The sequence below is a fragment of the Platalea leucorodia genome (assembly GCF_965183815.1).
Source record: "Platalea leucorodia genome assembly, chromosome: 3".
NCBI lineage: Eukaryota > Metazoa > Chordata > Aves > Pelecaniformes > Threskiornithidae > Platalea > Platalea leucorodia.
In genome coordinates this window covers 85,154,817-85,172,913 of record NC_138825.1, presented here as the reverse complement: position 1 = coordinate 85,172,913, position 18,097 = coordinate 85,154,817, and the positions used below count along the sequence as shown (strand labels likewise).

Sequence of the window (18,097 nt, the reverse complement as noted above, 5' to 3'; positions counted from 1 at the left end):
TAGAAACTCCAAAGGGGGCTGGAAGTAGAAATCACAGCTCTGCATTTCATAGTAGAAACACCTTCGGTGGTTTTGGTCATCTAGCTAGAAGGTCTTACTTTCACTTTAAAAGTATCTGGTGTATTTTTCTGAACCTTGCTAGGATCCTTCAGAAAGATACTTACATGATATTTTAAAAAAAAAAACCCAATAGTTCCTATGCAGCTGTATCTGGGACCTGATATCAGATCACATTGACCTTTCTTTAAAAAGGGACTGAAAAATTATTTAATATGTTAGGGGATAAAAAGGGAAGGAGGTAGGCACTCTCCTGTTGAACTTCCACTGGCTTCAGAGAAAATTACAAGAGATATCAGAGATATCCTTATTCTCTGTTCTGGTTCAATTTGCTGAGAATACTTACATTCTCTTCCCTAGAGTAGTTTTGGAGGCAAATGGAAGAAAGGTAACTCTTCTTCAGAAAAAGAAACATTTAGACTCTTGATGATATAAATGCCATTGAGAAAGTTTTCTACCGTTTTTCCCCTTCTCCACAAAGCAAAACATTTTCAAGTTGAAAATGCAGGAATGTCAACATAGGTTACTCAAGCTGCAGGTCACCCACAGCTTTTGGGACACACTACCTGGGCTAAACTCTACACCCAATTCACAATATGCACAACTTGAGCTTTTTAGAATCATGGTAACATTTTTTTAATGACAGCTTATTCATATTCCCCCCTTAATTCATTGCCCTCTACTAGTAAACTTGTGGCACATCAGCTGCTAAGTGGAGTAATATTAAGAAACAAAACCAAAAAAAAAAACAAAGCAAAAATCCACAACCACACATACTTTACCACAAATATGCCAAGCATAAGGCAAATTTGGTTTCTGGATCTGTTATCAAGTAATATTTCACAAAGACAAGAGAGAAAAGTTTGTCCCAAGAAGAAAAAAAGAAGGAACAGATGCAGCTTGTAGTCTGGCACAGTGTACAGCACATGACAAAGTCCGGGAAGAAAAACTTGTAGCTCCCTTTTTACCTCACCAAGACAAAATGTACGAATAGCTATAATCCCCTCCCCATTTTGGGGCCAATAAAACAACTGTTAATGCATATGGTATTATAAAATGTTTAACAGTAAAATGCACCCATTTGGCTTTCCCTAGAATTCTGAATTTTTTGACTTTGTGCCAAATCATCTATGTAATTTCTCAGTTCAGTCACATTAAGAGATGCTTCCTACCTTCTAAAATATCACTCTACTGCTCCAATTGAATAAATTTAATTCTCTCCCTCCCCACCCCCAACTAACATGAAACAGATGGAAAATACATTACACTAGAAGTTCTCCAAGAATTATTTTCTCTTTCAAATACCAATCACTGATCACAGTGTGGTCCCTACATGCACAACTTATCGACTGGACTCCACTGTGAGAAAAAACTTGAAGTTAGACCTATTGGGAGTCTGCTACGGTTAGTGAGAACTTTATTGGGTTTTTGTGGTTGGGTTTTTTTTTGCAGGAACAGATGCAATACACGATGTTGGGAGAACTGAATATTTCTAAGTACCTTTCTGGTACCTTTGCTGGGCACCTTTCAAGACAATCCTTTAAAATGTACAACTTCCACGCCTAGTGTCACACACCAGCAGACATAAGATCAACACCAAGGAGATAGTGTCCTTGCATATAAGCAAAAGAACCTGCAATTCAAAGTTCAGAGGCTCATCTAGTTTTCTCATACTTGTTTCACTCAGCTTTAAGATTTTGCTTTAAATGACGATTGTGAGGTCTCTGAAATTTGGGTCTCTTATGTATGTGCATTAACACGATAGATCACTGAGGTGGCATGGACTCCTTGGCACATCTATAGTGAGAAGTGATCAGTGTACATCCAAAAAAAAGATTACTTCAGCTTGAAAGATCAAGCACTGAAGATGGAACACATGGGAGCTCATTTTCCAGGTTATGTGTTTCACCGCTCGTGATTGTTTTCTTCCTCATCCTTCCCAGCATTACCAGTTACTTGCATTCATGCAACAAAAAAAATCTTCTGGCAACATATCCAGTGCAGAGTTGTATATAAATCAAAATTCAATTGTTTTAGTATCTGAACTCAATAAATTTCACACACAGGAGAGAAGCTGTATGCAAAAGGAACACATTCTTCAATCACAGCCAGCCAATCAAGCTAGCATAACACAAATGAAAATCCCCACTGAGTTACAGGCTCAATTTGGAACTACAATGTGGCTATCTACTCCTACCTTTGCTACAACGCAGCCAGATAAGGTATTATTCTGTATCTTTAAAAGACCTTCCTATTGTGTTAAGTTAATACAGCTGAGCTTTAGCAAGTGTGAGAGGGGAATCACAGACTTCTGCCCATCCTGACAGAGCACAATGCTTTCTGCTATGAGTAGTCCCAAAGAAGTCACGCAGCATGCCAGGTACAAAGTATTTGCAGAAGTGAGCCCTCAGACAGGGCTATAAAAGCTCTGGGTTAAGGAAGCACACACCAACTTGCTTCTGCTTGATCTGTTACACAGCTTGACAGTAACAGATAGCCAGTTGCATTAGTGTCAATGTTCAGATAAGTTTCTCTCAATATCTGTCACAAAAAACAGACGCGGTATCAGTGTGCCAGCTGTATTATCGGTCACTACATAGTTGATCATACTTAATAACATCCTTGAGCACAGACACAGCTAACAAGTATCACAGACGGCAATTATTATTGTGCGCCACAGTCACCCAGATCATTCTGACTCCGAGCTGCCAACAGTGTGCATTCGGCAAGTGCCTGCCTCCCACCTTTTCCCTCTCAAATACATTAACTTGCCTCAATATGGAGCCAGAGTTTGTTTTGAAACTCTTAACAGGATCACTGAAAGAAAAGAGGAAAAATACCATAAATGATCCTCTGGACTGTTTCCAGAGTAGCATATTCTCTTAGCGATTGCTTTGGAAGCAAGCCAAAAATGGGAAGTGTTCTTGCAAATGAGCATGCTACTGTATTGAAGTATAAGTTATCATTTAATTCTTTTGTCAACATCAGCACAGTTAGAAATTAAGAAGCATGTTTACTAAACAGATTACTTGAATTCCAGTTACCAAACTCCAATTTCTTCTCCATCCATCCCCCCCACACTCACTCAGCTCCTGTGCCCCACCCACTTCCCAACATACACTGCTTTCTTTTTTGGATACTTTCCCTCTTTTATTGAAAGTCAAATAAAATTAGTATATTAATTACATCAACCATGACTAGATTCTGTAATCAAGAGCAAGTTAACTAAGAAAAAGAAAAAAGTTATTCACTCAAAAAAAACATTTGAAAACCTCAAAACAGGCTTCTGTGGGACACAGTGCTTAATATTTTTAACAGAGCTTTAATACAGTCTACTGAATGGTTTCGTGGGGGCAGTTTTTCATATTACAATTACTCCTAATGAGATCACCCTCCGCAATGTATAAGCCCTCATCCCTTCCCACCAGAACAATGAAAGATTTGTGCAAGGCTACAAAGGTATCAGAACAACTCCACTCACTTCACCTTGTACCAATTTCATCATAAAAACTTGCCAAGAACACAATCTTTTTTTTTTCCTGAGGACAAATTATTAATAGTGAGATACATTTATTTTTCTTTTAGGGTGCTCGTAATCCTCTGCAGAGGATTTTGAAGTCCTCACACAGACATCTCAGACTCAGTGACTGCTGCCAGCTTTCTTTTTGAGATTCTGTAAGTTCCCCTCTTCACAGACCTGTGCGGTTTTTTTCCAGTTTTTGACTTACAACATTTCTCACCAACCAATGTCTGCCTATCTTATGATAAAAATATGGGGTTATATATATATATATATATATAATATGTGTATATATATATAGAATATATAGAACATATATATATATATATATATATATATATATATATATATAATGCTGTCTCCCACAGCATTCTCCTTGTCTCCCACAGCATTCTCCTGGAGCAGCTGGCTGCTCACTGCTTGGATAAGTGCACTCTGCACTGGGTTAAAAACTGGCACAGATAGTGGTGGTGAATGGAGTCAAATCCAGTTGACGGCCAGTCATGAGTGGTGTTCCCCACGGCTCAGTGTTGGGGCCGGTCCTGTTCAACATCTTCATTGGTGATCTGGATGAGGGGATCGAGTGCACCCTCAGTCAGTTTGCAGATGACACCAAGTTGGGTGGAAGTGTTGATCTGCTGGAGGGTAGGAAGGCCCTGCAGAGGGACCTGGACAGGCTGGATCGTTGGGCCGGGGCCAACTGTATGAGGTTCAACAGGGCTAAGTGCCGGGTCCTGCACTTCTGTCACAACAAACCCATGCAAAGGTGCAGGCTTGGGGAGGAGTGGCTGGAGAGCTGCCTGGCTGAAAAGGACCTGGGGGTGTTGATTGACAGCCAGCTGAACATGAGCCAGCAGTGTGCTCAGATGGCCAAGAGGGCCAATGGCATCCTGGCCAGTATCAGGAATAGTGTGGCCAGCAGGACCAGGGAGGTGATAGTGCCCCTGTACTCGGCACTGGTGAGGCCGCACCTCGATCACTGTGTTCAGTTTTGGGCCCCTCACTACAAGAAGGACGATGAGGTACTAGAGCATGTCCAAAGAAGGGCAATGAAGCTGGTGAAGGGTCTAGAGCACAAGTCTTCTGAGGAGCGGCTGAGGGAACTGGGGGGGTTTAGTTTGGAGAAGAGGAGGCTGAGGGGAGACCTTATTGCTCTCTACAACTACCTGAAAGGAGGTTGTAGCGAGGTGGGGGTCAATCTCTTCTCCCTAGTAACAAGCGATAGGACGAGAGGAAACGGCCTCAAACTGCACCAGGGGAAGTTTAGGATGGATATTAAGAAAAACTTCTTCACCGAGAGGGTAGTCAGGCATTGGAATAGGCTGCCCAGGGAAGTGGTGGAGTCCTCATCCCTGGAGGTATTTAAAAGATGGCTAGACATGGTGCTTAAGGACGTGGTTTAGTGGTGGACTTGGCAGTGATAGGTTAACAGTTGGACTCGATAATCTTAAAGGTCTTTTCCAACCTTAACGATCCTATGATTCTATGATATAACTCCTTGTGTCATCTTATGACAAAATTGATAGACCATGTGTTAAATGTATATGAAAATACCTGTCTTCAAACAAACTGCCTATTCTCTTGATTTTACTGTGAGCAAAGACAATGAAATATCCTTTCTCATGCTAAGCAGAAGCATCTTACACACGTAGCCCCAGTGACAGCAATGCTAAGGGTAAGTATTATTCTAAGAATATGGGTAACTGAACCAATCTGAATTAGAAAGTACAACTCAGTAGTCTCTGACTTGCTAGTATTTTAAACTAATCACCATGATACCCTGGCAAGCCAAAAGTTTATAGAGTTAGCTTTATGCAAAAAGATATTGTAGAAAGGAAAACATACTTTACTCTGGAAACTTGATATTCTGTTTGACAGATCTAAAATGATACTCTTTTTGTCTGAATTTGTACACACTTATGACCTCTAACTCAGTTTTTATTGCATGCGTATTCTTCCCATTACTAACCACACCTCATTCTTCCTCAGTTTTAGTTTTCTTATAATTCTGTCACAGACCATGTGAAAGAACAAATTGTTTATCTACTCATATTAGAGATTATTAATACAATGTTCTGTGGTATGTGTGGTTTGCTTAGCATAACCTTAACCAGTTTAAAATGTTAATCCTGAATCTATATTTATACTTCATACATACTAACTTTAAATTTTCTTGTTTAAATTTTAAAATGCAGTATGCAGCTGCTGATTTCCCTATCCAGAAGTGCCAATTGCCCTGGATTATCCAGTGTGAAGTCTACAGATTGAGGATCCACAAACTTTAAAAGCAGACTGATGACGTATTTCTCTTGAAGGAAAAAAAAAAAAAAAAAAAAGGCTGGTAGACCATGACCTACAACGTACAGATGACAACAAGTTGCATGTTTACTTACGTTCACATGTGTCTCCTTTTTGCTGGTATCCCGCTTTGCAGATACATTTTCCAATAGGCACTAACCATTCTCCCTCTGCGCTGCAGTGCATCTTCGGCGAGTTCTCCGCTTCCTCCTCTGCACTGCTGACACAAGTTCCTCGTACTTCAACTAAAGAGGAAAACTCTGAGCCAGTCACTGTGTCAGGAAAAATAGCTAGGTTTTCAATGATGGACCAGCACTTCTTGTAGTAGACTTTGACAGAGACCAAAGCAATACAGGCCCCTACATCCTGAAACGCAAGATAGAATCCTTTTTTGGACAAAGGTCCAATTTCTCTCACCTCTGTGTTAAGTTTCATTTTTCTCTCCCCAAGATCACCCTGGGTAAAACTTTCATCTGCTGCAATAGTGTCTATTTTTACATATTGGTTTTCTCGGATATTCCTGCCAGTGTCGTAGTCTGTTTCATAATAATACAAGTTAAAAGTTTCTTTACAAGTCCCCAGAACTCCAGGAAGACTGTTACAATCCCTCAGAGTGAATTTCAGTTCTACAAAAATCCTTTGTGCATTGCTTTTTGCAATCCAGTTAGTCCGAAGCCAGTTGTTTTGGTTTGATTCCATCACCTGGCATACCTGGTATGTTCGTATAGGAGTGTAGTTTTCATCCAGTCCACTAATTTCTTCCCACTAAAACAACAACAAAGAGTTAGTAATACAAAACAAGTATGCCACCAGATGTAACTATTGTGTTTTTTAAAAGACTTCACACAACTCAAGTCTCCTCCTTTTTTACAGTATGGCTTCGTAAAAAGCAGGTTATTGTTAAAATACTCTTAAGCACTCAAATGAAGAAAATACATATTAACGCAGCTGCAGGCTCGCTCTCCCTCCACATCTTTCCCACATATAACTAACTTCTAAAAATCATTGTCATATCATGGGCACGGTTGTAAAGGGGAAGCTTCAGAGAAGGCTGTTCAACGTACCAAGTACTGATTACACACTGGGCTCTCCCACATTTCATTAAGGTCATGACAGTTTTGGGTAAGCAAAGACCAAAAGGAGGGAGGCAGCTTCGCTTCCAGAGAAACCTAGTCTTAGAAACAGAAATTGCCTAGTGTTACAGTACATAAAACTTGTGTACATAAAACTTCCAGTTAAACTTTCAGTTGTACAGAAAGCATGGGAAACTTGCGAGTCTTATGATTTTCACTCCTATATGATGAGAGCGGCATAGAGACAGAGGGCAAGAGAAAATGGACAGAATTAAAAATCTGAAAGCAAGAAAACATTTTGGTTGTCCCCTTTTTGTTCAGTCCACCTTCTGTTCTGCTTACAAACCAAAGAAGGTAAACAGGAGCTCCTCACCTCACATTTTGTTCAGTGGCTGCATCCATGATAAAAGGAGCAAACTTCATTTAGTTGGGAGTTCAAATGAACCGTGAGATTACATACATAATTAAGAACAACCCACCTGACTGAAAGTTCACTGGTTCAAAGCCTGGTTTTTGTTGTTGTTCCCTCTTTAGGATAACAACTATGTAACAAACTGGTAAGCCTGTAACAGCCCAGCCCATAGTCTTTAATGCCTTTGGTGGCGTGGAAATTTGCACCTCCGGCAATGGCAAACCTTCCACTGAAATCAGCCAGGCAGATCTGCTCAGGTGTAACCAAAACAATATCTGTCTCTCACCTTTTTTCACATTTCTTGTAACATTTAATTCACTTCAGAAACCTCAGCTGTAATAAATTAGGTATTTTTTTTTGAGCTATCCTCACACAATGATACAGGCAACCGTGACTTCTCCTTATGGCACTTAGCCCTCTGGCCCTGTGTCAATAATGCACTTAAGCTCACCCTTAAGATCAATGACAGTACTTATGAGCTTAATGGTAAGCATGTGCTTAAGTGCTTTGTGGGACTAGCATTCTCCACACCTCTGCAGGATGGAGCACCCACTGATATTCCTTATACCGGTAACCAAGCGTGGAAGGCATTGGTTTCCCAGACTAGGAGCCATGCAGTATACAGTACTTTGCAAGCCTATTTGACAGCAAATGAGATCATTTTGATTTTGGTCTACTGCTCCAAGAAAAAGCAGATGTGGCTGAATTGACGCTGGAAGTTATCATCAAAAAATATATCACGGCTGCAGACGCTGCAATGTGCGGAAGTTGCAAATATCAAAGCGCATTTCAAAGACCTACAGTTAATATAGACGTGGTATGTATGGTATTATGTATGTATGTATACAGTATTAAATTATTGAAATATATTATTAAATGTTCGTGGAGTTAACTGAACTGATTGCATATGGAACTGTATTAATCTCAGAACAGAAGAAAGTCTATCTTCATAATAGACTTATTAGATCTGAATGAGTAGATTCCCCCCCCCAAAAAAAAAAAAAAAAACTAGTATTAACAAGGAAAGGAAAAAAAGGGGCTCTGAACTAAGGCTTTTGGCTCTGCCACACTGAAAAACAACAACAACAAAAAAAAGCAAAACAAACAAAAAAAAGAAAACACAAAAAAGAACAAAAAAACCCCACTAAGATGACAAAAAAGGCATGAAGCCTAAAATTTCACTGATTTTTATATTCTCTATTTCACATGAGGTAATGTTGGATTTTCTTGTTTTGGGTTGGTTTGAGGTTTTTGTCTATTTTATTTTTTATCTTCTGTAAGCAGTCCTCCCTCAAAACACCAAGCCAGATTGTGCAATGAGATATTCCAGTTAGACGACGTATTGTATCTTTGAAGTGAAAGTAACTCTAATGCATCACACAACAGAATCTGACTCCTCAGGTTTTGATGTGGACTGCTCCACCAAAACAAATCCCCACCTTCCCCCCCCAAAAAAAAGGAAAGAAAAAAAAAAAAAACAACAGAAAGAAAAAAAAAACCCAAAACAACAACAAACAAACCACATTTAACAAAATCAGACCATTTCTCATAATACAACACAAATGAGCCTTCTTAGGGTCAAAAGCCCACTACATGAGGCTAGCTAGTATTAGAGAGATTCTTATGCTACAGTCAAGGAAAACAATACAAAACATTAAATTCAGATAAGAAGTCCTACTTTACGTTATGCCTAGCATTAAATGCTAAAGTCTAGCTTTACATGTTTTCCCAAAGCCATGGAATATGATTCTCCTAAAAAATTAAGGAAATGTGACTTATGATTCAATTCTGTAATCACAGAGCTATATTTCAAGTAGTCCATTGGAGATATACCTGCTTCTCTGTAGGGGAAAAAAATACATCAGTACTTCAGGATATGTTTTCACCTATGCCATCTGAGGTCACATTTCATTAATGTCTTTCTAAAGTGATCAGTTCCGTGATAGCTTTTACAGCAAGAAAATTCAACTTTTCTTTGTCCTGCTGCAACATATGGTGATGCACATGCAATTCTATTTGAATGCATCCTGTTCTATTGGTTTCAATACATGGTATTTTAACTTCTTAGTTATCTTAACAATGTTTGAGATCATTGTTAGACATAACATTTGCAGTTGAATGAGGCATTTAACAAGTGTCTGGCTGATATATTCCATACTGTGATGATGCAGTAGTCTCTGTCAAGAAGAAGATTTTCTGTGTTTATTCCCATGAAGTCTTTATTGCATAGTAGAGAATTCAGTAATTAAAACTAGAAAAACATTTATTTTCAAAATTACATTGTTAAAATGGTACTTTTATGTTAATATACAGGCAATTATTTCTGAACGTTCTCACGCATACGATTCCGGTCATTAGTTTTGATTCACTTTTAATTCCTGATTGAAATTGGCTTCTACCTCTAAAAGTCACCTTTTACTATTTGTTGAATTTGACTCTACTTTCATCTTTAAGTGTGCTGACATGTGTAACATGTGTTGACATGTCTTTCATTATCTACAAGTTAGCCGAATATAATTGCCACCAACCTAATCTTTCAAACACCTCTGGTAAAGGCTTCAATCAGTGCAAAACGCTAATGCCGAGGTTATTAGCCATCATACGCATTGAGCTCGCATTACATTCTTTCTGAAGTCCTTAGATTCGTTTCCAGTTTATGCTTGTATTGATTTTACGATTTTGCTTTTAAAGAAAGACACTTTCAGATTTTCATTCTTCTTATTTAAAGGATTTGTTACACTTTTATATCCCCACTCACACTTCACGCTCTTCTGGCTCCAGATTTCTTAATGCGCTGAAGATTAAGGGCCTGATCCCCCAAGTCCTTGTTCATGCAAGGAGTCGCAATGGATTCAGCAAGACTGTTTCCATGAGTGAGAACTGTCTATATAATTTATGATTTGTCAGACTGAGTTAAGGGAGGACTGAGCTAAGGTAGGACAATATACCCCTTATATCTTTCTGAAAAATGTTCTTCCTCAAGGCTTGGGGAAGAAGGGGTTTTATACCACTTCTAATTCAGACTGAAAGCAGCATTTCTCAACTTTACATATATAATAAATAAGACAATAACACTGATGTTTCTAAACTCATTTTTTATAATGATGTACTTTACAATGGTACAGTTCATGGAGTACCATGAGATTAATTTGTAAGCAAGCTGGAGGTGGCCTTAACCACATAATTCATGCCTAGTTCCAGATATCAAGCTCCTCAAGACTTGGGGATGTTTCAAGTTTGGAATGTCATTTCAAACACATCTGCAGTATAAATGTTTTTATTTTAGAGCACTTCAATCTGTGCTATTCAATTACAAAGAAAACATCGTAAACAAATTTATGATCACCCATTATACAGAAAATGAAAAACATATTTTTAGAAAGTTTCCACACAGAAGTAAATCTGCTGTTTCTAAAGGAAGAAGGAAAAAGTGATTTAAAATGCCGCGTTATAAATATACAGAGCTTTCTGGTACAGCACAAAGGATTACACTACATAACATAAAGCTACTGAGAACATTTAAGTGAGTTTCTAAAGGGATGCTTACTTTTAATTAGCTTGTACATTTGTACAGTGTAACCTGAGGTACACTTCTTTCCATTCTAAAAATGAAAAAGCTGTAAACACTTAGTATGATTACTGAGAGAAATATGAGGGGGAGCTAGTTTAAAGCAAGTCTCTCAATTGCTTTGGTAAAATAACTACTTATCTTTAGGAAATTAATTTTTGCCTGGAGTACTTACCCCATTGGGAGGAGAGGAAATCCATTCCAATTCTGTCTGTTGTGCTTTAGAGTCCAGCAATATTACTAAAAAAGAAAAAAAAAAAAAAAAAGAATTTCCACTGTTTGTTAAATATAATAAGTGGGAATATAAAACCAAAGAACAAAATCTGAATAATAAAAGTGATAAAAAGAATACAATTTTTTTACAAATTAATTTTTTTCATATTATTAAAAAAAATTATCTGCAACCACAACTATGCATTTACGTGTAAACAGATGATTAAATGATTATGTACCATCCACATATAAGCAAATATTCATTAATCTTAACAATTTCATTGCTTAAATCAAAGGGTATTGTTTTTCTTAGCGCTCTAAAGTGTTACTAATCAGTCATTAAGATGCATGCTCCCTTCATCTCCTTTGTCATAAGAAGGACATTTCCCATATGCTGGTTATTACAATGAGCTTAAAACAAATACACACCAACATTTCAACACTTTTCCAAACTGATTTAAACAGGACTACTCTATACCTTACCAGGAGTTGCACTGTAAAAGCAATGGTCTTATTGAGTTTGAAAGAAAAAAATATGTCCCTTAGGTGGTAAAGCAGTAATTCTATTAACAAATGACAACCAGAAATACAGAAAATAAAAGACTCTGCAATTACCTCACACTTTGTGTACACAAAATACCACATGCACAAAATCAGACTAATTCACTTTATGGTAATGGCTTACTAAAATCTTCACGTCATTATACCCCAGTGACACTTCCATACAAAAAGACATCAGTTCTAGTAGCATCACAATTATTTTCAACTAATTGTAACCCCGTCTCTAACAGTGGTTAACCACAGCCTAATAAACCGACTCATATATTTTACAGTACATATTGGAGGTTATATTACTAATATCCTGTTACCTCCAAACATACATTTCTATATACATCGGATATTATAGCTATAAGCTTCTTTCTTAGCATATTATTATAAGTTTCTGTAAGACTTTCCAATGGTACATATGCTAATCTGTGATGTCCGAAAAAAAAAAAAAGTGAAATAATTTGTCGTAATACCTTCTTTCAAATAGCCAAAGCTGTAAAGTGGTCAACCATATATCTAGGTTTGGTACACTTTGAAGATTCCTTCTTTAAAGCTGCACATTTAACTTCATACTTCTATTTGATTAAATAAAATGTAACATTTCTAATTTAAATCTATTTGGTATATTTTTAGCTATAAAGCTATTTATAACTTTATACACAGCATTTATGTACCGATATTTCAATGCATGACTTAAGGCTGTAACTTGAAGCAACTTTTGTCAGGTCTCTTGAAATGGTTATAATTCTGGATTCGTCCCTTTCTCCTAGTAGGAATTTAACACAAAATTTCAGTGAATTACTGGAAAGATGAGATGACTAAAAAAGTTTTTTAAAGGTTCATTCACTAATATCTGGAGTGTTAGCTGAACACAAAACGGTAGCTTCCAGGCCTGTATTTCAGTAATAAAGTGGAGCTACTCATTAAGGAAGTTTGATAGTCTCTCTCTGGAAAGATTATCTGCTTATTTCATTAAGCTTGGATTGAAGGGGCTTTACTTTGTAACACTTTCTATAGAAAAGAAGGTGGTGTATGTGGTGGTTTGTTAAACAAGGACATTTATAATAGTCCTGGAAAAAAAGGTACCAGGAAAAAATTAACCATTTCAGCACCAGCACAATGTCCCATGGCTGTAATTCATTATACTTCTTATTTGGCAGCAATTCTCCATCACATAGCAACGGCCGGGCACACCCCAGAAAGAAAAGACAACAAGCAAACAAACAAACAAACATAAAACCCTGCTCTGCAAACACCCCTTGCAAAGAAAACGTGGCGTTTCCGTGTGGCACCCGAAGTTACTGAGGAAGAGCTTTCCAGGCCAGCGGCTGGTGCGCTGCTCCCAGCCCCCGGAGCCCTGCGGCCGTCAGGGCTCGTTGCGCGCCGCTGGAAGGGATGCGGGAGGACGGCGCCGTGCTCCGCCCGGGGATACGCAGCCTCCCGCGCACGGAGCACACCGAGGCCCCGGGCGCGGTCCCTCCGCGGCGGCGCAGCGGGACGCGCTCCGCGCCTGGGGGGAGGCGCCGCTCGGGGCCCCGCTCGGCGGCGCGGCGGGACAGAGAGCGAAAGGAGGCGTAACACCGGCGGGCGGAGCGCGGGGGCGCGGCGGCGGGGAAGGGGCTCCGCGGGGCGCCGCGTAGGCGGGGAGCCGCAGCCGCGCACCCATCCCGGGCGCTGCGCAGGGCTGCGCGCAGGCCTCCGCGCTGAGAAACGGAGCCGGGTAGCAGCGGAGCACCGGCACCCCGGTTGCCCCCACCACACCCCCCCCAGCCCGGCAGCCGCCGGTTTGGGGAGGGAGCGCCCGGGACGGCGGCCCCGGAACGAAGCCCCGAGGTCTCGGAGTCCCGAGGTCTCGTAGCGACGGGGCGGAGGGCCAGGACCTCCCCCCCGGGGGCAACGCCCCCGCGTCTGCGCTCGCCCCGAGGGTCCCGGCCGCGGCGCTGGCAGAGGGCTCCGCAGATAACGCGGTCACCCCCTCTCTTGGAGAGCCAGGCGGACCCTGCCCCACTCCTCTCCAGCATCTCGTCTAATTTTATTTAGCAACAGAAAGGAAACTCGGAAAACTTTTCAGCCTCTCACCCCCCATCCCTTTTCCGTACCCAGCGGGGAGCGATGGGAAACCACGCGGGGCTGCCGCCGCCACTGGCCTTTCGGCGAGGCCGGGAGTGAAGCTGCAAAGTTACTTTTTTTTTTTTTTTTTTTTTTCTCCCCTCGCTTTTTCTTCCGCGGGAGTTTTCTGCGCTTCCAGCAGGTAGCCGCTATCAATCCCTGTCTGCCGCTCGCCCCCTCCTGACCCTCCTTTAGCTTGGTTGATTTTCCCCAAACATACACGCATTATCCACACACACTTACATGTACAGATGCATATATATACACATCCATACACGTATTTCACACACAAACACGAGGCAGACTACCGCCGGGAGGCACCGGCGCAGCCCCGATCGCGGCGCAATCCGCAGGGCAGAGCGGGGCAGGCAGCCCGCACGCTCCCTGCCTGCCTCCCTGCCTGCCTGCCCGGCCCTTCTCCGCTCCCCGCCCCACGGCCACGCGTTAGTAATCCCCGTGTGGGGTCTCTGTGCTTTACAGCCCCTCCAAATAAACTTTCGACATGCTGCTAAGGTCAGGCTCTCTCCTCTTTCCTTCTCTAACCTCGCCATCGCCGCTTTCTATTAAGGGCAGAGGACATTTTAACTGAGGGATTTTTTAAAGCTCCGGTTACAGACTCGAAATGGTATTTTACTGCGTGCCAACGGCTTGATGAAAAATACTGACGTATCCAGCTGAGGGGGGAAAACCCCCAAACGCATACATATGAGGAGACACCGAAAAAGCCCCTGACTCTCCCTTCCCTGTCGTCCCCCACCCTCGAAGATGGAGACGGACCTTCGCCTTTGACTGTCAAACGCGAGCAGGGCGCTCCTTTAAATCATTTCGGATTTTCTCAGCGTGAGGAAAGAGACTCCCAGATGGACTTTGTGAATTTATTTTATACACCTCCATCAATCTCTGATATAAAACTGCCTGTTTTCTCTCTGTGCGCGGGGGAAACAAATGTCCGGGGTTCGCCTTACAAAGATACCGGTGTTGGATTGATGGGAATCGGGAAGCCCCGTTGTGATATGCAGATGGTGTAAAACATCCATCCCTAAACCTCTCCCTCTCTCCAGCGATGCCGGAGGAGAGGACACACGTTGCAGACACACGACGCCAGGCTGTATGTACCCTCTAAATGCATGCCTAGCCTACATGGCCGGGAGGTGCAAAACTGCACCCCGATGCTCCTTCCCACGGTCCGTGCACGGCCCCGCGGGGCCGGAGCGCTGCAGGCCCCCGACGGGCAGCAGCGCGGAGCTGCCCCACAGCCTCAGTCCCACGCCGTGCCGTGCCTCCCCCGAAACGTCCCGAGCCCTGAAACTCGGCCCCCAACCCCTGCAGCCCCCGCCCGGGGAGTAGCGAGGTAACCCGCCGTCCCCGCACCTCGTCGGGAGGATTAAGGCAGGCACAGGAGAGTGAGGCTCCGCTGCACGGATCCCCGGGCCGGGGGCTGCCTCCCCAGCCCCGTGCCTTTTCATCACGTGCAAATGCCTCGCAAACCTCATTCCTGAGAGCAAAGGCAGTTGTCCCAGTCTCTCACACATACACACGCACACCCCCAGTGAACGCCTTGCTTTTTCCTCCCTCCCACCTCGACTAAAAAAATGTCTTTATTTTGTTTTTTTAAGGGGGGGGCTGACAAGCAGCTCACAGTGGCAGGCAGGTCCTCCACTAAACCACCGCACAGACTGCGTGTACAAAAGCCATAAATAAGCCCAAACTTTTTGTTTTCCGCATCACCTTACCTTCTTTTGCAGCCTGTGCCTCCCCCGTGTGTGCAAACCGGAACAGCCAGACGGAGCACAAAATAATCCAAGAAGGGAGCCTACTTTGGAAAACCATGGTGGAGGAGCGGGGTGATTTTATATTTCTAGCTATATATTTCTAGACACTGCCGCTGCCGCCGCTTGGTGGGTGCTAGAGGACGGTGGAGAATTTGCTCTGCTCGTCTCTGGCTCGGCGCTCCCTCCCTCCTGGCTGCCTTTCTCCTCCTCCTTCTCTTCCTCCACCTCCTCCGCGCCGCTGCCCCGCTCCCGCACCGGGCCGGCCGCCCGCCAGCCCCGACTGCAGCCCGGCCGCCCGCGCCGCGCTCCGATAATATCAATCAGGGCGAGGGGGCGGGACCGCAGCGGCAGGGCGGCCCGTCCCTCAACCTGACTGACAGCCGCCGTCGGCCAAACAGCAGCGATTCTCGGCGCCCGGCGGGCCGAGCCGGCGCCTGAGTCGTCACGGCCGGGGGGGCGGGGTCGGCGGTGCCGCCCAATGAGCGTGCGGCGGTGTCGGGTTGCCGCCGGTGCCGGGGAGCCGCGGGCTGGGCGCGGGGCGACGGCGGCGGGACGGAGGGGCCGAGCCGGGAGCGGGGCCCGGGGCCCGGCCGGCACCGGGGGGCTGCCCCGCACGCCTGGAGGCCGCCGGCCGGCTTGTCCTCCGAGCGAGCGGGGCGGCCGGCCCGCCCGCCCCCAGGGCTCCGTGTGCTCGCCCTGTGCCGCGGTTGCTGGGGTAGGGAGCGAGGGGCGTCCCGGCCAGGGCCCGGCCCCGGCCCCAGCCCGAGCCGCCGCCGGCGGGTCCCGGCGCTGCCTCCGGCGCGGTGACCGGCCCTGGCCGGGCTGAGCGCGCACCTGGGCGGCTGCCACCGAAAGGGAAACTTGGGCAGGAGCTGCGGGATGGTGCCCCGAGCCACTGCGCTGCCAAAAGTCAAGTTCCTCAGGGCTGACATCACTTGGGCTCCCTTCTCTTTGTTTTGTTTGGGTTTTCCGTCCCGCGCCTCCGATTTTCCCCAAACACGAAGAACAGGTTAATGACGATATAGATCTTATTTTTGGGGTGGAAGGGGTGGTTGCGTCCCCCGCTTCCCGTCGGGTGTAACCTGAAGCGAGGATAATCCGCTAACAATAAGACAATTTAAATAGGAGCGAGAGGGGAAAAAAAAAAAGAAAAAAAGCAAAACCCGAGGGAGAGAGGAACTTGCCAAATCTCTTTTGTCAGCGCTCACCCTACGGGCCGGGAGTGCTTTTCCCGGGCATCCATTACACCCAAAACCCACCCTTGCTCTTTCAGCGAGTGAAACAGGAGAGCGACGCAAAAACTTACCGTTCCCCCAGCGAGGCTGCAGCGCGCAGGCTGCTGCGGCGGGCGCGCTGTCTCCGGCGGCCTCGGTGGGAGCGCTCCTCTCCCCGGCCGGGGCCGGGGCCGGGGCCGGGGCCGGGGCCGGGGCCGCGGAGCCCCCGCGGCGGGAAGCGGCGGCGGCGGCGGCGGCCCCGGCTGCGCTCCCGGCTCCGCGCCCCCTGCGGAGCCCCTGCCCGGCCCCTGCCCGGATAACTCTGCCCTGCGCACCTTCCCGGGGCTGATGCTGTGCGGCGCGGAGCTGGTTTTGTACAGCTCTGTTGAAAGTGCATCGCCGTGTCCTTTCGGAGGATAGAAACGCGATGTAAACGGAATAAGTGGTTATTGTCTTGGAAGCAGGGGAAGACAGCGGAGCGCAGGGGGTGTTAATTGCAATTCGGGGGCAAGATTATGCGAGAATCTGAAACAATCCTTGCGCAAATGGGGACGCTGATACAGAAAATGTTATGCCATAAATGGAAATTTAAATTGGGGGGGGGGTATATGGGATCTTTAGGTAGATAAAGCAAAATTAGAATTAAAAATTATTATTAATAATAACAGAAATATGCTCAGCATTGTCTGACACACAGCCACCATACTCCGGGCTTTGAGCACTTTCCCTGTGGTCTCCTCATTACTTCTGAGAATGGTGTGGAGGTAGCCTCAAAAATGAACTGTATTCCTTTCACTTGCTGACTAATTAATACTCGTGGCTTAGAATATGACACTTTTTGCGTTCTATTCAGAATGCTCTTTTGATACTCTGGATACCATGATGAGTGTAGGCAAAGTAAGCGCTCTTGATTCTCTCGTCCTCTCTCCTCTGTCATTCCCGTCCTCATACGTGCGTACTCAGAAAGAGGAGCTGTACTGAACAGTGAGTTTGCTTATCTTCTTTGAAAGAGATTATTTTGTTTTAAATGCTCACTTGCAGGTATTTTGTAACTTCCTTGCAAGTTTTCATAGCTAAAGTTAGTTTTCACATGGCATATATTGTAACAGTGATTAAAGCAGGTGTAGGAAGTCCTTAACCTAGTTAGTTCTCTATGATTTCCTAGCATAAAGTGCAGGAATTTCACTACAGCACCATTCACCCAAAAAGACAATTTTTAACCTACAAAATGTATTTTAAAAAAAACTGATTTATATTGAGACTTGGAATGATGATGTTCATAAAAACACAGGAACTTACTAAATGAACAAAT

The 18,097-nt window shown here is 44.1% G+C and overlaps 1 protein-coding gene across 4 annotated transcripts in view; it reads right to left on the bottom strand.

The window, feature by feature from the left end:
* Positions 1-15,629, bottom strand: part of EPHA7 (EPH receptor A7) — a gene marked incomplete at both ends in the record, with an annotated part of 170,756 nt that extends 155,127 nt beyond the window's left edge. For all 4 annotated transcript variants that reach the window (XM_082305526.1, XM_082305529.1, XM_082305527.1 and 1 more), the window contains 3 exons: positions 5,971-6,640; positions 11,104-11,168; positions 15,533-15,629. In XM_082305526.1, the coding sequence (XP_082161652.1) occupies positions 5,971-6,640; positions 11,104-11,168; positions 15,533-15,629 (832 nt within the window). The remainder of the gene's footprint in view (positions 1-5,970; positions 6,641-11,103; positions 11,169-15,532) is intronic.
* Positions 15,630-18,097: the final 2,468 nt, after the last annotated feature.